The sequence below is a fragment of the Dermochelys coriacea genome, chromosome 10, assembly GCF_009764565.3.
Source record: "Dermochelys coriacea isolate rDerCor1 chromosome 10, rDerCor1.pri.v4, whole genome shotgun sequence".
Classification (NCBI taxonomy): Eukaryota; Metazoa; Chordata; order Testudines; family Dermochelyidae; genus Dermochelys; species Dermochelys coriacea.
In genome coordinates this window covers 35,965,150-35,986,503 of record NC_050077.1, presented here as the reverse complement: position 1 = coordinate 35,986,503, position 21,354 = coordinate 35,965,150, and the positions used below count along the sequence as shown (strand labels likewise).

The 21,354-nt window shown below is 51.7% G+C and overlaps 1 protein-coding gene across 1 annotated transcript in view; it reads right to left on the bottom strand.

Moving 5' to 3' along the window:
• Positions 1-4,517: 4,517 nt before the first annotated feature.
• The window catches only part of PRR35 (proline rich 35), a 41,462-nt gene continuing 24,625 nt past the window's right edge, over positions 4,518-21,354 (bottom strand). Inside the window, exons 2-3 of the mRNA XM_043494061.1 lie at positions 10,786-12,490; positions 4,518-7,144 (exon numbers count right to left, since the gene is read on the bottom strand). Of these exons, the coding sequence (XP_043349996.1) occupies positions 6,214-7,144; positions 10,786-12,404 (2,550 nt within the window). The 5' untranslated portion in view covers positions 12,405-12,490 and the 3' untranslated portion in view covers positions 4,518-6,213. The remainder of the gene's footprint in view (positions 7,145-10,785; positions 12,491-21,354) is intronic.

The following is a 21,354-nucleotide window of genomic DNA, read 5'->3' as shown; positions in this document are numbered from 1 at the left end:
CAGGAGCCTCCCAGGAAGCTGCTGGCATGTCTCTCTATCACTTAGGTGGAGGCATGGCCAGGTGGCTCTGCGCACTGCCTGTGCCTGCAGGTGCTGCCCCGCAGCTCCCATTGGCTGTGGTTCCCAGCCAATGGGAGCTGCAGAGCCAGCGCTGGGGTTTGGGGAGTAGCGCGTGGAGTCCCTGTGGCCACCCCTAAGCCTAGGAGCCAGAGGAAGATGCTGGCAGCTTTCTGGGAGCCGCACAGAGCCGGGCAGGCACCCTGCCTGCCCCACTGCAAGCGGCCAACCGGACTTTTAACGGCCTGGTCGGTGGTGCTGACCAGAGCTGTCAGGGTTCCTTTTTGACTGGGTATTCCAGTCGAAAAGCAGACACCTGGCAACCCTACTGCCACGTCCCCCAGTGGCTGTCAGGGGAACCAAGACCCACTTTCTACTCTGGGTTCCAGCTCAGGGGCCCTCAGGTTAACAGTCAAGGCCCATATTACTATTTCTTGCTGCTATTCCCCGGAGCCTTCTCCTACCTTCCTGGCTTCCCTACTCTCTGGGTTTGCCGGCCTCCCAACTCCCTCCTCCCAGGCAGTAACTATGGCCTTCCCTCTGTAGTCCTTAGCACACCTCTGCCCTCTCAGGGAGTGACGGGAGCCTGCCTCCCTGCAGCCCCTTCTGTTCCCAGCACCCTGGCTTATACAGGCTCCACCTATCCCTGCCCCACTGAGCCTTGTGTCTAAATCCCTGCTTGTCTCCTCCTCCAACTGCAGCCTGGCAGTGAATTGTGCCCAATTGACCTCTCAGGGTCAGTGTCGGGAGGACTCCACATCACACACGCTCTCCCTCAAGTCTGTAACCCTTGGGGGAAGGGATGCCTCCTGCCCTGCATCTGCCGAAGCTGGGCTCGCAGGTCATCCCCCTCCTGTTCCACTTCTCCCACCCAGAGACGCAGATTACCCTGGTCCTCCATGGCATCCCTAAACTTTTCCCTCTGGAACTCCAGGTCCTTTTCAACCATTCGCAGGGCCTACTCTGTGACTGCTAGCTTCCCCAGAGCTACCTCAGTTGCTCCCCAGACTTCTCCAATACCCTTTCCTCACAGAAGCCAGCTGCACCTCTGTGACTGTTCCTATGTCCACCTGGGCCCTCTCTGTCCCAATCATTTTCTCTTGTAACTCCCTTTGTCCAGTCTCACTGGGATCCGTGTTTTCCCCCTCTGAAGGGCGCAATGCCTTTTTGTATGGTCAACCTCATAGCAGCTAAAGCAAACTTTTTGCCTTGCATTGGCAGTAGGCCTCCCAATGACCTTCTCTTGTCCAGCCCCTTCCCATGGGCTAGCCTTCACCTCATATCTCACACCTCATTCTGTGGGTTCTCCTGCTGACCACAGGCAAAACATGCCCCTCCCTTTCCTGTATTCCCCACAAGTTGGACTCTTTTGGGCTTTCTTATTTTCCTGCCTTCTGGGTGAAGCTTTTCCTTCCTGTACAGGTAGGGGCAGTGTTCTTGTAGGTGTCCCCTTCATCTTCAGGCATAGCACTGCTTTAGCCAGGCCTCTGGCCTCCTGGCCCTGGTACCTCCCTTTCTATCTCACTCCCTACAGCCTCTACCAATTTCTTTCCACAGGAGCTTAAATAAACATGGTTGCTGTTCAGCCAGCTCTATTAAATAGTTACGCAGGTAGTTATGCAGTTATGCAGGTAGACCTGGGCCTCCCTGTCTCTGCCTCCCCATCTCTGCTGGGTTTCCAGCATCTGCCTCAGTGGGGCCTGGATCCGTCTCTGCTGTTTGTCACTTCCCTTCTGCAGGGATGGTGACTCTGGAGTCCAGTCTGGGCGGCCGTAAGTGCCCTCTGCAGAAAGGAGAAATTCCACTGGCACAGAGGTCCCCAAACTGTGGGGCATGCACCCTAAGGGGATGCAGTGGGCTGGGCTAGCCCCCATGGGGGGTGGGAATGGAGCACCACCCAGCCCCCAGCTCTGCTCCTGCTCTCAGCCTTGGCTCCTGGCCACAGCTCCATCCATAAGTGCTGGAACTAGGAGTGCTGCCGGATCCCCTGGCTTGAAGTGGTTTCCATCACATACAGGGTTTACAGTTTGGTTCAATGGCTCTCAGCACCCCCACTATAAAAATTGTTCCAGCACCCCTGGCTCAATCCCCAGTTGTGGACCCTGCCTTGGCCCCTTTACCACAGACAGGGGGTAGGGGGCATGACCCTCAAAAGTTTGGGGACCACTGCAATAGCAACTAGCAATGGTAAGTTGTTGATCTGTTGGTCTGTAACAAACCAGTCACTAGGGGAGGGATATTCATTACATATGTACTAAGTAGTATTGCTGTTATAAAACTGCAGCCACAGGAGTGGGAGGGCGGCAAGAATGCATTTCCCATAGCAGCTTGCTCTTGAGACGCTAACAAAAGGACTGAGGAATTCCTTAATTTTTAAGGTCATTTTTAATACTTTTACATTCTTAAAACTGTGAACAATAAATAACATGTAACTAGTCTCCACCCCCCACCCGGTGCGTATGCCAGCTACTCCTCCATCAGCACCTGTCTTCTATAGAAATAAATAACCTACCATATACAGATTGCTCCATCGGGCGTGACTGTCAGTAGCCGACACACAGTCCAACAGTGCCTAAGGAGAGCCCTGGGGCATTCCCGTGGCGGTTGCATTCCAGTAGGGGCTGGGGGTGAGGAGCTGGGTGGCGAGGAGTTATTCATATTCAAGCAATATGTCAGCTACAGGAGAGAAGCTACAAAAGGCAGCATGGTCCAGTGGTCTGAACATGAGCCCTCCTGAGTTCTGATCCCAGCTCTGTCGCTGACTTGATGCTTGGGCAAGGCCTGAGTGGCCCTGCTCCTGCCTCCTTGAAATCGACAGGAGCAGATCCTCTGAAAAAGATTCCCATTTAGGAACCTACAGAAGCTCCAGGACCATCCCTTTTCTCTGACTTCTTCCCTGTAGCCTAGTTCAGCCATGTCCCAGCCAGGGTTCATGTAACTCTGGGAGTGCTGAAGTTGCCCAGAAGTAGAAGGGGGCTAGCATTAGCCTGGGGAGGGGATGACCTCATTGGAACGTGGTAGCCTTGCCGGTAGGGAACTCAGCTGGCATGTGTCAAAGTGCCTCCCACTGCAGTAGCGGGGCAGAAGACTGAGAGGCAAGTTTGTGAAGGACATTACAACATGCAAAAGTTGTGTTGTGGCATGGAAACAAACTAATCTGTGTAGGAGCCCTCACCTGGCTCCTGTGTCAAGTCTGAGGGCTTTGTGCTGCTATCATGACTTGGGCTGTGAGCATGTGCCAGCATAGTGTTAGGTCAAGCTACTTGCAACTGCCCTCTTAATATGGAGGGGCATTACCCACTGCCAGCTTAGCATGGTCTTAGAGGTGCTAGCCTTTAGCATCTGGACGTGCTTCATCTGCTGACCTACATGCTAGGGCGTGCTGCTGGAGATGCTGCCCTTTCTGGCTGGGGGATGCTTCATTTACTGACACCCCATCAGGACAGGTGCCTTCCAATGAGCAAAGTCTGACAACTCTGTAGACAATGAGAGTCCCTGTGGGCTCTAAACATCCTTAGGGCCTGGCATTTGCCTGCATCCTCCGAATAAAGTCCTTGTCCCTCCCCTTGTGTCATGGCCACTAGCCAGGCAGGACTGCATAGAAATGCACATTTTAGATCAAGTCGATGCTCTACATCCATGCACTAAGCAGACAGCCCTTGCCATAGGCTCAGTGTTATGCAACACTCCCAGCTGACAGTCCACCATGGCTCCTCAGATGCTCAGAAACTATATGGGGGCTTTACATCTCATCTAAAGGTCTTCCCTCTTCACCCAGGGGCAGCAAAGCTCTCCACATTCACTTCCCCTTTGCAGAGTACAAGTATTGTCTAAAGCAAGGGTTGCTCTGTTCTGCGGCTGCGGCCCCTTCTTGTGGGGTGGTTCTACTCTTTGATCTGTTTCCCCCATCTTCTGCCCCGCAAGTCAAAAGATCCAGCCACCAGCTAGACTTAGTTATGGTTCTCTGGTCTAGACTGCTGGAACCGCTGCCTCTTTAGTGGATGGGATGATTGTAAAGATGGGAGAGGTAGAGTGGGACCCTATCTTTGGACATCGTTATGTGGGCAGCCAGGACTGAAAGTAACTTAAAGGACTTAACGGTACACCAGAGTTTTGAGCAGGGGGGTGGGGCCTCAACCAGAAGGGGATGGAGCCTCAACCGGAAGAGGCAGGATCTTTAAATCCCCAGGCCCTTTAAATCGAGATTTAATGGGCCCGGGGCTCCAGCTGTGGTACCGGCAGCTGGGAGACCCAGGCCCTTTAAATCACCACTGGAGCCCCATGGTAACGGTAGCTGCAGTGGCAGCTGGGAGCCCCAGGGCTCGGATGGCAATTTAAAGAGCCTGGGGCTCCTGGCCGCTACTGCTACCCCCGGACTCCAGCAGTGGGGCTATGGTGGTGATTTAAAGGGCCTGGGGCTCCGCCCGCTGCGGGGAGCCCTGGGCCCTTTAAATCGCTGGCCTGGGGAAGCTGCCCTCTGCTGATACGGTTGGCTCTTGCCGGTATGCCTTACCAGACTGGACCGACTTACTTTCACCTCTGTGGGCAGCACTGGTTTCAGGGGATGGACACTACTCTTCAGGAGGCCAGGGGACCTCTGAGAAGCTGTTTTTTTTCTGTCAAAAGCATGGGAGACATGGGGGCGGATATCCATGCTCCTGTACTGGAATGGATTTCTGCAATGGGGTGATTTGAAGTCTCTATGCCAAATCCATTCTCCCTTCATTACCACTGATGAATGGGTAGTGGCAGAAGCAGACCGGGAAGCAGGAGACTCCAGCAATGAGCAGCTCTGGAATCCTACCATCCAATGAGGAAGAGACACAGGGAGAAGGTGAAGTTCCAGAGAGGTGGAGGTCTTACCCAGTATTGAAAGTCACAGGGGTTCTGCTGGCTGGTTGGGCAGGCTGCTGTTGCTCAGCTGCCTCAGCACTTCTGGAGAAGCCTCTTCCATGCGAGCAACTGACTGGAGATGAGAGAGCCTCCCAGAGGATCAGCTCGGGGCAGTAGGGACCAGTCGGCCAGCTGGAATCTCTAGGAGGCCTTGAAAGCTGAAGTCTCTTTCAAATCATTATAGCAAAGGAGCCGCCTAACTGATAGCAGCGCCTCAGACTGCTCTGCTGCCCCCGCCCCGCTGTTTACATCAGCGGGGTTTTCGGCCCTCTTATTATCTGGATTCATGACCTTATAGATAGGGGTAATTTTTTAATGAACAAAAAGGAGCTCTGGGGAATGGCTCCTTCTCCAGGAGATAGCATGCCAGGGACTGGATCTGGGGCTTTGCCTCTGAAATGACTTCATATCAAGGTACAGTGCAGGGGAGGGTATTTAAACGTGAGACAAAGGAAAGGGCCAGGCCCTCTAAGAGTGGCCAAGCTCCTGGACAAGACCATGTCCCCACTGCTCACCAGATGTCTGAGTACAATACAGCCCTCTAGCGCTGTGGAGCAAGTTTCAAAGGGGAGAGGATGCCCCAACATTAAAGTCTCTCCTTCAGGATCAGTCTTATAGCTACAGCCACAGCTGCTCTCGGATTTATTATATGGAGCAAGTGGAACCATCCAGCATGCAGTGAGGTTAATCCGGGTGTCTGCTCCCTGTGGCTACACAGCAGCTGTAAGCTCCCTGCCTCAGCTTTCTCAGATGAGATGGTCATTTCAGTTCATTTCAGTCTCAGCTCTTTGTTCTGTAGGGCTCAGCAGGCACTAGGCCTGTCTCAGATCATCTGTCTCGGTCTTTGCTGATTCACCAATGCTGGTTTTTGGGGGTCCCCCAAGTCTCTACAATCAGCCACAAGAAGACACCCCATCTGGGTGGCTGCGGTGGGAAGATGGCTGAGCCTCAGTTACACAGAAGCCCCTGCCCTTCCTCGCCAACTGCCTTGCATTCGAGTGGAAGGAGCTGCAGGCTCAGGATGTAGGCAGCAGGATGTGTAAAGCCATGAGCGCTGTGCATAGCAGCTGGAAGGGGGATGAAGAAGGGATTGGTTTTTATACCTTATGGAACCTGTCATGGGTAGTTAGAGAGCAAAGCGCTATGTGGCCTCGCAGCCAGGCAGCCGCTAAGCCTTTGTCTGGTGGGAACGGGCTCGGGAGGTTGAGAGTGAGAAGAGGTTATCAGCGAATGCACAGAGCTCTGGGCAGGAGCCCAGCGGGATCATGGGTCTGCGTTTAAAGGGCTGTGGATACACCCAGTGTCTGTCTCACTGGGGAGGCCACAGGACAGGGAGTGCTGCATGGCCCGGCAGTTCAGCGGCCTTTCCTCGGTTCCTGGGATCTGAGAGCCTTGGGTGGCACTGGCTCTCCCGTCTGTGCAGAGCAGCACACTGGAGTCTGCTTCGCACTTGGTGGTGCGGCTGTAGTAGGGCTCCATGACGTGACGGAGCTCCAGGGGCATGCTGAGTGGCAGCAGCTCGGCTTTGATCACGGCACCCAGGTGGGCCTCGGAGGATGATGCCCGGAGGTTCTCTGACCGGCTCATCTTGATCAGCAGGTCGATGGTTTTGTTCTCAGCATCCAGAATGCAATTTGGCATCCCATCCCCATCCCTGGCTTCGCTGGCTGCCAAGCATCTGCTTATGGCACCTTGCTCTTTGCACTGGAGCCTCTCATCTTCTAGTTTGGCCTTGCAGGGTTCTTCCTTGGCCTGGTGGCCCTTCTCAGGGCTCTCTGGGGACCTTTTCACTGAGAGGTCCAGAGGGCCTTCATGGGGCTTAGTGGCTTTCTCCAGCGCCTGATGGATGTGATAGAGCTCCCTTCGGATTTTGACCAGCTGTTCCCTCAACTGCTTCTGCCCAGGGCTGTCTTCCTTTGCCAAGTCAGAGAGTTTCTTCTCCACCTCCTGGTACTCCTCCAAGGTTTTTGACAGGTCCCCAATGAGCACAGTTGTGGCCTCTGGGTCTGTTGTGCTGGTGAAAGTCCCGTGTACTTTGTTCTGCTTACACAGGGGGTGATCAGAGGCCATAATCACAGGGGACAGGACATCAGAGCCACTGGCCGTCTCCTGGTCTTCAAGCATGCAGGCATGAAATTCCATGTGCCAGTGGTCCAGGGACTTTGGGAGCTGGGTGGGGGTGGCTCTCAAACCACTGGAGAGAAAAGGAAAGGAGACAAAATCAGAAATAATAATTGGACAGGAGAGCCGATTTAAGTGATTTACTACCTGAAAGGGGGTTTCAAAGAGGATGGCTCTAGACTGTTCTCAATGGTAGCAGATGACAGAACGAGGAGTAATGGTCTCAAGTTGCAATGGGGGAGGTTTAGATTGGATATTAGGAAAAACTTTTTCACTAAGAGGGTGGTGAAACACTGGAATGCGTTACCTAGGGAGGTGGTAGAATCTCCTTCCTTAGAGGTTTTTAAGGTCAGGCTTGACAAAGCCCTGGCTGGGATGATTTAACTGGGACTTGGTCCTGCTTTGAGCAGGGGGTTGGACTAGATGACCTTCTGGGGTCCCTTCCAACCCTGATATTCTATGATTCTATGATTCTATGATGCTAAATCTACCACTGACTTGCTGCTTGGCCTTGGGCACATCACTTAGGCCAGCATTTCCAAAAGCGCCAGCTAATTTTGTGTGCTTCCATCTTCCGGTGCCCAATCTCAGACACCTGGGGCCTGATTTTGAGTGGTGCTGAGCAGCCACAACTCTAGTTGGAGCCAGTGAAAGCTTCACATGACTTCACTTTAGTGGGACATCAACCATTCTATGAACTAAATGTCCATAGCAGCTAATGGGTGGTGTCTAAGGCCTCTCAGATATTGGAAGGGACAGCTCCAGCAGACTAATTTCTGCAGCTGTGCTGCCAGACTTTAGGATGGAACTCTGCTAAGCTGGACACCTTGCCCCGGGGCCAGCCAGAGGCAGCCTCATCCCACGTATACTTGGGTCAGATGGATGTGTGCCAATTAAAATGGCCCATCCTATGATGTAGACCTCTAGTAATTTCATGACCCTGTCACAGATCAGCATATGCCCTCTGCATACAGGTGGACTTGGGAGAAGACTGAGCAGGGAATGGGGAGAAAGACAAGAGGGCTAGAGAATAATCTGTCCACAAGACATGGATAATAACCAATCCACAACACACGGAGAATATCCTATCCATAAGGTGTGCCCTCAAGGGGCAAGATAGGGGACTTCTAACATTAACTGACTGGTATTTCAGAAAACATCAGTGATTGTAGAGGCCTCAGGCATGGGTGCACCCTAGTCTCTCCTGTTCTCTGCCTGTGGTTTAGTCTCCTGAGGGCTGGAATACTTTGCTCTAATTCTGGTTGTTGGGTTTGGTGGTGTTTGGTGGTCTATCATATACAGGGGGATAGACTAGATGATCTGATGTTCCCTTCTGGCCTTAAACTCTATGACTGCTCCCAGGTGCCCTAGGAAACTGAGATTTCTTCCTCCTCACCAGCCTGGGTTGCCTGAATGGGCACAGAAGATGCTTGTCAGGATTGGGCACTGCTGCCTGCAGTGCAAAGGGACAAATGGAAACATGGATCACATTTCCCACTTGCTCCTGCTCATTGTTTTCCTCAGAATACTTACCAAACCTGTCTCGCCCTCATTACCATCTACCTGAGCATTCCCCAATACTTGGTGAGTTATCCTCATAACACCCAGGGAGGCAGGGCAGGACTGTCATCCCCACTGTATAGATGGGAAACGGAGGCACAGAGATACTAAGGCCCAGACACTCAAAGGTATTTAAGCTCCTAACTTCCACCTAAATACCTTTGAGGATCTAGGCCTTAGTGAGTTGGCCAAGGTCAGCTTTGGGTCATCTTCCTCTTGGGGAGCCATTCGTAATTAAAAGGATGCCGCCAGCAGGATGGAGGAAGCAAGGGGTGTGACCTAGCCTATGGAAATCCTTGTCATCCAGGGTTGGAGAGGCTGGTGCTCTAAATCCCCCTGTATTTCTGATAGGCTTAAAACATGACCATGAGTTCACTGTTAGCCTGGCTTTGTTGACTGATCTGTAGTCTGATTCATGTCAGTGACTGGCTGGCATTGGCTGTGGGGCAGAGGTCTTTGTGAGGTGGTGTTTTAGTGAGAAAAATGGGGATTTTGTTTGGTAGGAGAACACATACTATTACAGTAAAATCTGTTTTATCCAGCATGTTGGGGGAAAGAGGGGTGCCAATAAGTGAAAAATGCTGGTTAACTAAGAGGGAGGGAGTTTGGGTGTGGGAGGATGTGCAGGGTGTGGGCTCTGGGAGGGGGTGTGGATGAGGGAGGGAGCTCAGGGCAGCGGGTTCAGATGTGGGAGTAGGTGTGGAGTGCTGGATCTGGGGGACGCTCACCTCGGGCAACCCATCAGGGCTGTGCCTAGGTGGACCCCCGCAGCTCCCATTGGCCGCAGTTCCAAGGCAATGGGAGCTGCGGAGCTAGATCTCAGGGCGGGGCAGGGGCAGCGCGCTGAGCTGCCTGCCGCGCATCCGCCTAGGAGCAGCCAGGACAAGTTGCCGCTTATGGAGAGCTGCCCAAGGTGAGCGGCCCCTGGATCCGGCACCCAGGATCCTCTCCCATGCCCCAACCCACTACCCTGAGCCCCCTCCCACACCTAAACTCCCTCCCACAGCCCGCGCCCCGCACTCCCTCTGTCGCCCCAACCCTCTGCCGGCCCCACGCCAAACAGACTATAAACTGGAATTTCAATGAAGATCAGAAATGCTGGTATATAGAGATTTCCGGTTGGTGAAGTGCCGGATAAAACAGCTTTTACTGTGTTTAGCACTTATCTATTTAGCACCTTCCATGTTGCCAACTCTCATGATTCTATAGTGAGTTTTGCAATAGTTCTGCTACCCTGAAACCATCCAGCTCCTGGAGCCACATGATTAGATGAGGATTTCAGCTTTCACTATAAAAAGAAAGTAAGTTTCTAGTTCTCTGGTAAAAGCTTGAAAATGGGACCCCTAAAGGCTCCAAAACCAGAAGGCAGGTGAAAAAAGCACAAATTGATTCTCTTTTAAAATTGTAGGGTTTTTAAAGCCAATCTCATGATATTGTTGGGCCTGACTTTTGAATGCTTGGGGTCAGTAATGCTGCATTGTACAAATACTAGTCATTAGTTCCATTTTACAGATGGGGAAAGTGAGGCACCCAGAGGGCAAAGTGACTTGTCCAAAGCTACACACCAAGGGCCTGATTTTCTGCAGTGCATCCACAGCACCACTTGCTGGGATGGGAGCCCAGGTTTTCTTAGCACTTAGCTGAGTGGCCAGTCCACTACCCTATGTGGCTGTCTTTGTCATAACAAAATGAGCCCCTGTTTTAATAAATCTGGAGCCAAAGGCTGAAGCCTTCATTTAGTGTTGACTCAGGTACTCAGGCAAAGTCCACAGGAATTTGCCTACATCAGGACTGAATAACAACTAAAGCCTTAGGATTTGGCCCACTGTTAGGTTCTGCAGAAAGAGGAAGAACTACTTGAGTTGCTAATATCCTAATGGCCGCTGAAGACTTCAGGTTCCAACAAGGACAAAGGGATATAAGAGTTGGAGAAAACCCACTGATGCCGCAGAAAGACTCCACTGGCAGGTAAGACTGCCATGTCCTGATGCTGATCTGCCTTTTTCGTGCAGGACTCAGTTTTAAGAGGCAAGTGATTAAAAAAATGATTGGGAAAGGTCAGGGAGGGGATGACAGCAACCCTGCATAAGCCTTCCTTGATCGTTTATGGAAAGTCTGGTGGAATATTAAATAAGGAGACTGATTGTATCCTACCTGGTTTGGTGGCCTAATTTTCCAGGCATCAGCGTTTCATATCCCATGGGCTCGAGTCCTCTCCCAATGAACTTCCTCTTCAAGGAGCTGGCTGAGCAGCCAGTGTTCTCCAAGCAGGCGACTACTGGTAACTCCGCCTTCCTGATGCCGTTGGGGAGAACGGCCCCATCTTTTATCCCCACGGGGTTCCGGTAGATGTCGGAAACTGGCTTTTTGCGGAGGCTGTTGATGCCCAAGGCTGAGTTGCTTTCCTTTTCTTGTGCCAGCCATTTCTCCTCTTCCTCCTCGACCAGCATGGCTTTATGGCTGAGGTCAGGAGATGGCTCCTCCCTGGCACCTTTCGCCCAAGGAAGACTAGCCTTCAGCACCGGCACCTTCAGCAGCTCTGCCTTTGGTGGCTCATTCGTGGTTTTGGCTTGGATAGGAGTGGGCATGGCAGACCCTGCCGGGGCCTGGGCCTCTGCTTTGCCTGCCGCCGTCTTGCTTTCTGCTGAGCCAAAGGTGTGTTCAAAGAGCAGGGGGTAGTAGAATCGTGGGAGGAAGGCCGATCGCTCAGGGGTCTGGAGGGGCTGGAAGTGCACAGCGTGCGGGTGCATCAGCTGGGCAGTGGAGGCCAGGAAGGGCAGCTGGGTCAGCTGTGGGTGTGGCGTGGTGCTATTGGCCATGCTGGGACCGAGATAGGAGAAGAGGCCAGGGTTCAGCGGATAGTTGATACCCAGCAATGAGAGGTTGAGGCCCTGAGGTTCATGGTAGTCGCTGTAGGCTGGAGGGGGATAGCAGGGGATGATGTTGCCTTCAGTACATGGTGAGGAGACTTCAGTGTTGCCCCTTCTTTGTCCATTGGCAATCAGCTTCCACTGCTCCATGAGGACCCCGCCACTCCCCAGGCATTGTTTTGGCCCCTGGCAATGCTTTGGCTTGGCTTCTAACTCTGGAGGAGCCATTTCCTTGCCCTTCGTCACATGGTTCTTCAGGGAGAAAACATCCGTGATGATGAAGTCGGGCTCAGCCTCTTTGCAAGGCTTGTCCCTCTTGTTCTTGAACCTGAAGAGCAGGGAGTCTGGCTCAGCTGGGTCACCAGAGCAACCCATCTCCTTCACTTTCTCCTTCTTCTCTCCTGCATCCATCTCCCTCAGCATCCCAGCAACATCTTCCTCCTCCTCTTCTTGGAACTGGCTGGCATCTGTGGTCATCCCTTCTGAAGACAGGGCTTCAGCCGCTGCCGCCACCTTGTTGCCTTCACCGTCCCCATCTGTGGCCTGCTTGGGATTAGCCATGCCTCTCACCACAGCTGGGGATTCACAGGCCTCGTGCTCGTGTCTCCTCCCGTGGAGCCGGGAAGCCTCCGTGGCCTGCAGGAGACGGAGCTCAGGGTGCAGCAAGTTCCCCTTCTTGTAGGGCCAGTCGGACTCGATGAGCAGAGAAAGCGAGTTCTTGCACAGGCTGTACTTCATGTGGTTATACAGGTGGGACTTCTCCATGCACGTGAAAGGGCATTGGAAGCACTTGTAGTTGTACGGCTTCCCCCATGGCCTTGGGATGTAATGGGGCTTCTTAGGCTTTCGTTCCTTGTGCTTGTAGACCGATGTCAGCTTACAGCTCACTTCGTCCTTCGACATAGCTGCGTGGGTGGACTTGGTGTGGGAAGCACCCAGCAGGGTTGGTTCTGGATGTTAAAGGTCACGGCCCAGAACCGTTGCACATTCTGCAAGAGGACAACACAGCAAAAGTCAGAGGAAGGATAAAAGTGGGGGGAAGGATAGCTCAGTGGTTTGAGCATTGGCCTGCTAAACCCAGGGTTGTGAATTCAATCCTTGAGGGGGGCATTTAGGGATCTGGGGCAAAAATTGGGGATTGGTCCTGCTTTGAGCAAGGGTTGGACTAGATGACCTCCTGAGGTCCCTTCCAACCCTGATATTCTATGGTTCTAATTTACAGCTGTGGTCTGTCCAGATGAGACAATTCTGCTCTGGAGAGCTTGGGGTTATGTACAGCGTGTGTCAAGCTATTTCCATTCCCAGCCTCTGAGCTGCATTGAAGCAGGGACCAGTATGATGGACTCCGGCGTGATTAAGGGACCAAATAAAGCTGCCATATTGCCACGCTAGGCCTGCAAAAGATGCTGGCTCAAACTCATTTCTGGGGCAGCTCCACTGAAGTCAACGGAGGATGGATTTGGCCTAGTTACCTTAATGCTGCTTGCATGGACTCAGAGTAAAATCGACATGAAAACTGTTTTGTTGAGCTGAATATAGATTAGCAACACTTTGCTCCTTGCTATAACACAATACACATTTGTGTGACAACACAATGGGACTTGTCAAGTTTCCGAATGGCACTGTACATATATATACACTGTAGTCGTGAGTGCCTGAAGCCCTTGAAATTTTGGTTCAAAAATGTAAAGTGATCTCTCAAACAGTATCCGCAAATAGCACATGTACCACTTGCATGTACAAAAACATATCTACACACACATCATAACATAAGATCGGCCATACTGGACCATCTAGTGGCCAGTGCCAGATGCTTCAGAGGGAATGAGCAGAACATGACAATTTTGAGTGATCCATCCCCTGTCATCCAGTCCCAACATTTGGCAGTTGGAGGTTTAAGGACACCCAGAGTATGGGGTTGCATCCCTGATCATCTTGGCTAATAGCTACTGATGGATCTATTCTCCATGAATTTATCTACAGTAATTCTTTTTTTAACCCAGTTATACTTTTGGCCTTCACGACATCCCATGCTAATGAGTTCCACAGGTTGACTATGCGTTGTAAGAAGTGTTTCCTTTTGTTTGCTTTAAACCTGCAGTTTTAATCTCATCGGGTGACACCTAGTTCTTGTGTTACATGAAGGGGTCAGTAATACTTCCCTATTCACTTTCTCCACACCACTCATGATTTTATACACCTCTGTCAAGTCAGGGATTAGATGGACAGTTACCTGACTGGCATGCACAATGCAGTTTGACAGGCACAGAGGCAATATTGCAGGGGCAAGTGTACAGGCCACTTCTGAAAATGGTGCCCTTTAAAGTCCAATTTACTGATTTCAATTTCAGACTTTATTGAAACCCCAGTGAAGAGTCACATTCCTCTCTGCATTCCCCTGTCCCTGATTACCGTGGTATCTTTGTGCAAACCCCAGCTAGCTCTCCTGGTGGCTGTACTCTTGAGATCAAGCTTCAACTGACTTACAGACAAACCTATAGTCACCCTGTCTTCCTCCTCAGTGAAGTTCAAGGCCAGTGCATTTGACATCTTATCAGCTCAGAAGCTGGGAGCATATGAGAAATAAAAGCATATAAAAAATACAGTTTAGTGAAAGTCCTATTCCCTCCTATTCCAACGGGGCTCTGCAAACTCCAGTGCTAGTGTGGTCTCACTGTCAGCCTCTGAGCTGTCCGGCCTTCCCTATTGTTGGGGTTTTGTGCAGTATGCTTTTCTTCCATGCATACCAGAAAATAAAATCCTCAGAGCAACTCTGGGAAAAATGCCCAGATCTATCTATCTTAGATACCTACCTGGTCTGACCTCAGCACCTCCCAATCAATTACATAGCTATCCTCACAACACGCCTTGTGACTGCTAGCCCCTTTTACAGACGGGTAACTAAGACACAGAGCAGCTGAGTGATGTGGTCTGCCTTCACTAATAGGGTTGCCAGCTTTGGTTGGATGAATTCCTGGAGATTTCATCACATGACATAATCTTTAATTACAGATTAATCTTTAATTTCTGGAGACTCCAGGACAATCCTGGAGGTTTTGCAGCCCTAAGAGCTGGATTGAAGGCATCACCTCATCAGAGGACACCAGTCATCAGCTGGTGATAGCTTCCACTCCCTACTGACTCGGCCTGGATGCCACATTGGAACCATGGCCTAATTTTGCAAGAGTGACTAGAGATTTTGTTCCTTAATGAGGGCTGACTTTCGGAATGCTGAGCACCCGCCCTCTGATGCCCAAAATGGTGGCCCTCCAAATCAGTAGTCACTTATGGAACCATAGGCCACAGAAGCCATAGTCTCCCTATCATAGAATCACAGAATATCAGGATTGGAAGGGACCTCAGGAGATCATCTAATCCAACCCCCTGCTCAAAGCAGGACCAATCCCCAACTAAATGTTTCATTACCAGCCCCGGAGCCATCCCGTCCCCTCTGGGAGTCAATGCAATATTTTGTCTTCCGTTAACAAAAGAAAACCCTTGCAGTGATTCTGGCGAAAGGGACCATTCTTCTGCAATGTGAAGACAGAAAACAAGGACTCCACATGAAACCAATCCACTTAATTTCTAGGCGTCCAATCCTGTCCTGGGACTCACACAAGAGGCTCCTACTGACATGAATGGGAGCTGTCCATGCAGATCCAAGGGCAGATTTTCCCCCACGGTTGTGCAGAGGGAGGCAGAGCCCACCCAGCAGGAGCAGCTGCCTTCCTACCCGCAGCCACAGCCTGTGGGATCTGACATGTTCTTGGAGTCTGTTTGGCATTAACTCTGGGACACCTGCGTGCATGCTGCCAGCTCTGCAAATGGGAGCAAACAGCCCTGGGAAGGAGGAGGAGGAGTGGATCTTGGAAGCGGCTTCTCCAGGTTGCCACTGACACAGGCAGCCAGAGCCATTAGGAGAAGCAATCTGCTCAGCTCCTGTTGGCTGGAAATTCAGGAGCCCTCCAGGGGGAATGGGAAAAGGTTCTGCAGAAGGAAACCTGCCCCCTCCAAAGTGGCATTGTGACTCCCATGCAAACCTTCTCCCCTGGTCAGGATCTGTCTGCAGGACACCCCCCCCCATCCACCATACCACTCAGGTCAAGCTGTTCCACCTGGGTCCTTCTATTAAGGAGCTTGAGAACAGTACTGGAAGCCTTGGGGACCTGCTTTACAGAGAATACTGAGTGTGTGCCCTCTGAGAATCAGGCCCCTTTAAGGGCCATCAGGGGAACTGTATTTTCCAGGTTTCTTTCCCTTCTTCCTCAATGCCAAGGACATTTAAAGATGACTCCTTATGAATAATCATTTGTATTAACAATTGCTGCTCACTAATGTAACACCTTTCAGGTGAAGTTTCAACACAGGAGGGTGTTCCCCCACCCGGGAAACGGGGGCAGAGGTGATATACTGTATTAATAACAATCATACTCTGCTCCCAGCACCTTCCACAGTAGATCTCCAAGCACTTTACAAAGGAGAGTATCATTGCTCCATTATCAACACAAGGAAACGGAGGCAGAGAGAGCGGCAGTAACTCGTGCAAGGTGACACGGGGAGTCAGTAGCAAAGACAGAAATAGACTCCACTGAGGTGATTCATATCTCCCCCTGTCACTCTACACTGCCAGCCTGTGCCTTCTCTACTGAGTGTTTGGAGATGCAGTGCTGAATCTGCCCACATCTTTTCTAGTGCCCTGCTCGAATCACTAGCCCATGCTAGCACCTCACAGGAAGGTGAGTCACACTGACTTCTCCTGGGACATGACAGTCATTTCTACAGCCACCAGTTGCGATTGCCCAGAGGACTGGTACTCCAGGGGGGAAATGAGCAATGGGAGCAGATGGATCCATAGCAAAGAAAGCTCCTGTTTTCGACAGTCTTAAGGCTCAAGCACAGACATCGCTGTCTGGAAAACCTGGCTCTGTTCCTGGCTCCACCGCTGTCTCTCCTTGGGACTTTGGGCAAGTCCCTTCCCCCTTTTTATGCATCAACTTCTCCACCTGTTAAATGGGGATAATAATACTCTTGATCTAGTTCTCAGAGGAGCAGGAAGAGACTAACTCAGGAGCACTTGTAAAGCATTTGACTGCCTCTGATAGAAAATGCTATGGAAGTGCAGCACTCCACATATCCTTGGTTGGAAGAAGAAGAATAGCCAAAGAATGAAGGAAGAGAAACCTAGACAATATAATAACAGTTCTGGGAGGTGACAATAGTGCTTAACCTCTCAGTGCAAAGATACCCTTCTGCCCATACCCTGTCTTTGTAACTCCAAACATGCCAGACAGCTGAGGATAGTCACACTGTTATAAAGAGCAATGGCTGAGGGGGTCAGAAATTTGGGTGAGGGAAGCACCATTCAGATTTCTCTGAACTATCCAGACCTCTTCAGTCTGGAGTGGAAGCCCTGCAAGGAGGCACAGTGAAGGCATCCTGTTTTGGCTTCCATCTTTGCTTATGCGTTGAATCATAGAAGCACAAGGCTGAACTGTGACTTTAGGCCCAGAAGAGGCAGGCAACCAGTTGCACCACTGCTGGAGCAAGTGAGGTGCTTCAGAAACACCCTTCTGAATGACAGTTGTTCCCTGGCTTCCTCTTGGCTCCACCTGTGTGCAGAGTAATTTACGGCTGACCTACACCATCAGCTCAACTGTGCTGGCGAGCAAGTAGAAGGAGGTGGAGCCAAAGGTCTGCTCATTTTTTGCCCACTTCCACTCCCTCCCCCAGATCACCTTACTCCTATCTGCCCAGACCCAGTAGTATAAAGGAGGGGTCAAGTGACTCTCTAGCCCAGTGGTTCTCAAACTTCATTGCACCGCGATCCCCTTCTGACAACAAAAATTACTACATGACCCCAGGATGGGGAACTGAAGCCTGAGCCTGCCCAAGCGCCACCGCCCCAGGACAGGGGTCAAAGCCACAGCCAAAGGGTTTAATCGCTGGGCAGGGGGCCTATAACCTGAGACCTGCCACCCAGAGCTGAAGCCGAAGCCTGAGCCCTGGGTGGTGGGGCTCAGGCTTCGGCCCTGCATGGTGGGGCTTGGTCTTGGTCTTCGTTCTCGGGCAGTGGGGCTCGGGCTTCAGCTTTGGCCCCACGACCCAGCCAGTTTAACGCCAGCCCTGGAGACCCCATTAAAACTGGTTCACAACCCACTTTGGGGTCCTGACCCATAGTTTGAGAACTGCTGTTCTAACCCATAGACGTTAGAGACAGGAACGACCGCTTAACTCATCTGTCTGTCTCTCTTGGAGATTTATTCCCTGTTAGAACACACTGGGGATTTGTCCAGCCCAATGTTAAACTTCCCAAGTGATGAGGTTCCTACCGCCAACTGATGGACCCTTGCGTAGGCAGAACTGAAGGGGGCTAGAACCAATTCATTGCTGGGTATAGGCAGATGTGGGGGTTAGAGAACTGCAGCAGCAAGCAAAATCACCTTCATAAATGTGGGAACATCACCAACATTGTCACATGCACACGGGAGAGAGAAAACAATCAAAAGACTAAAAACACAAGACAGCTATTTTTAAAAGCATGATGTCTAGGATCTTGACATATGCTTTTTGTACCTTTGGGGTTGGCAATCCTGAGAGTGGCCCTGGAGAGTGGGATGGGGGTGCTCTCTCTGAGGAAGGAAATGCTGCAAGGAACATTGAATTTCCTCCTCTCCCAGTGCTGCTGCCAGGGCTTCGATGGGGGCAAAAAAGCAGCCTGTATGTCTGCAAAAATCAATTTCAACTAACTGGAGGATCACATACTTTGTTGCTTAGGAAGGCCAAGCTGGGCACCCAGTGGGGCAGCCCTCTCCCCCAACACAGCCAGGGCTGGACTCCTCGCCCCTCCACTCTGATCAGAACCTGTTGATCTGGGTAAAGATCATAAAACTGGAAAAGACCAATTTCCCCTACAATTAAGGATTTTCTGGCTTTCTTCTTTTCAGCATAATCAATAGGTTTCTGACCAGAGTGGAAGGCAAAGAGCCCTGCTGCTTGAGGACAAGCCCGGCCAGAGTGGGGATGATAGGTCTTGATTGAGGTGAGGCTGAGCTGGAGGGGGAAGCGAGGTGCCCAGCTGAGGGGCCTAACTAACCTTAAACCTCCCCCCTCCCCTTTTCAGTCACTATCTCAACCCCTACAAGCAGCATGACTCTGCTGCCCTGCCAGACTAATGAGTTCCTCACTGCCTCACCCCTACATGCAAAGTGACACCCTCTCCTGCCTCATCTTCATTCCACCCAGTCCCCCTAAGGCGCTTTGCCTGGCCAGTTCCAGAACCCAGCCAGCAGTTCCTGAGCCCTCTGATCTCTCCCTCTCCATGTGTGTTTCTCTCTCTCTCTCCCCCACCCCCATTTCTCTCTCTTCCCTCCAGCCCACGTGGCAAGGCTGGGTTGGGAGACTGCCCAGGGCTGGAGCTGACCAGTCTTCCCTCTCCCTCACTCCCAGGGGGATTGTGCCAGATCCAGGAGTGAAGGAGTAAATCCCTAAAGTGTAGTTTGCCTCTCCCCTATTTATGACTCATGTCCATGATGCTCAGGTTCAGGCTGGGACCTGTGGCCCCAGCCTCCCCTGGGTGGGGGACAGATTCTATGGGGAGCACATGGCACATGGATGGGGGATGGGTCCAGGTGCTCACTGGCTCCAGCAGCCTCGTGGTGCCCCGCCCATCTCCCCGCACCAATGAACGGGACGAGAACAGCTCCAGCAGGGAGTTTGGGTGCAGGAGGGGGCTCAGGGCAGGGTGTTGGGGTGCAGGGTGTAGGCTCCGGGAGGGAATTAGGGTGCGAAAGGGGATTCCAACCTGGGGCAGGGGGTTGGAGCGAAGGGGGGTTAAAGGAGTGGGCTCCAGCCAGCTGACTCTTATCTCAGGCAGCTCCCAGTCCATAGCGCAGCAGGGCTAAGGCAGGCTCCCTGCCTGCCCTGGCTCTGCACGGCTCCCGGAAGCAGCCAGCATGTCCAGCTCCTAGGCAGAGGGATCAGGGGGCTCTGTACACTTCCCGCACCTGCAGGCACTGCCCCCACAGCTCCCATTGGCCAATGGGAGCTCCGGAGCCAGCACTTGGGACAGGGGCAGCACGCGGAGCCCCCATGACTGCCCTTGCGCCTAGAAGCCAGACATGCTGGTTGCTTCTGGGGGCTGCGCAGAGCCAGGGCAGGCAGGGAGCCTGCCTTAGCCCGTTGTGCTGCTGACCGGACTTTTAGCAGCCCGGTCAGCGGTGCTGACTGGAGCCGCCGGGGTCCCTTTTCAACCAAGTATTCCAGTCAAAAACCAAACACCTGGCAACCCTAGGCCCCGCCTGCCCCACACACACTGGCTCCAGGCTCAGGGACTCTCCTGCGGGGCTGGGCCAAGAACACCGCCCTGCACATCATGGACACAAGTCATAAACGAGAGCAGGGGGGCAAACTGTGCTTTTGGGGTTTCCTGCTTCATTTCTGGGTCCAGCCCGATCCCCAGGAGTGCGGAGAGTGAAGACTGGTCAACTCCAGGCCCAGCCCTGGGCAGTCTCCCAACCCAGCCCTGCCACATGGGCTGGGGGCAGAGGAGAGGGGGAAAGAGAGCAAAAAATGGTGGTGGTGGGGAGAGATATAAACAGACATTGTGGGGGCAGGGGGGAGAGATCAGAGGGCTCAGGAGCTACTGGCCCAGCTCTCAAAGTGTCTGGGCAAAGTGCCTTAGAGAGGGGACAGGGTTGAATGAGGATGAGGCAGGAGAGAGGCGTCACTCAGGATGTAGGGTGAGGCAGTGATGCCTTCATTAGTCTGGCAGAGGAGCAGAGTCACGCTGGTTGTAGGGGCTGAGATAGTGACCTAAAGCAGGAATAGGGTTAGTTACACCCCTCAGCCAGGCACCTCGCACCCCACCCCAGCTCAGCCTCCCCTCAACCAAGACCAGAGCCGGCACTAGGCATAAGCTGACTAGGCAAATGATTAGGGCCCCAAGCAGCTCAAGTGCACCCCCATTTGCTTTTTATTATAAGAACTTGCCTGTTTGTGTATGTGTATGTGTGTGTGGGGGGGTGTTCCAGGGGCCTGGATTTACACATTTTTACACAGACTTACACATTTTTTTTCTAGTAATTTTCTTTGTTAGTAAAAGTATTACTCAGTATTACTCACAGTTTTGAACTGCATTTTAGGCCTGGTCTGTGCTAGAAACCCTGAGAGATATAGCAACATTTGTAGGCAGCTGAAGACATACAGAATCCATTTTGCAGGACAGTTAGTAGCTTTGATTTGGAGGAATAAAAATGTTAAATTATATTGGCAAGAGCCACAGTTTCCAAAGTCAAAATTGCCGATAGATTACAGAGAGAGATAAGGAGAGAGTTGCTTTCTGGATTTTGCATGTGCAAAGCCCCAAGGATTTTCACAATGATATTCAAGCAGTCAGCTAATTTTGGCATCAGATTTGCACGTGCAAATGTCTGGTCCTTGCACATTCAGAATTGTAGGGAAAAATATTCCCAACTAACTGCATTGATTGTTATGGGGCTGTGATTCTAATATGATCTCAGGATTCTTGTGACTTGCTGAGATTTATATTGTCAGCAGAGAATGTTGATTATAATTGAATCTTTATAGGTTGCAGTTAGAAACCGGGACCTTATTCTGCTCTCAGTAACACCCGTGCAGTATTGAGTATCCATATTGATTTAAATGGAGTTCCTCTGGAATCAGAGTAGCAGCCGTGTTAGTCTGTATTCGCAAAAAGAAAAGGAGTACTTGTGTCACCTTAGAGACTAACAAATTTATTTGAGCATAAGCTTTCGGGAGCTACAGCTCACTTCATCGGATGCATTTGGTGGAAAATACAGTGAGGAGATTTATATACACACACAGAGAACATGAA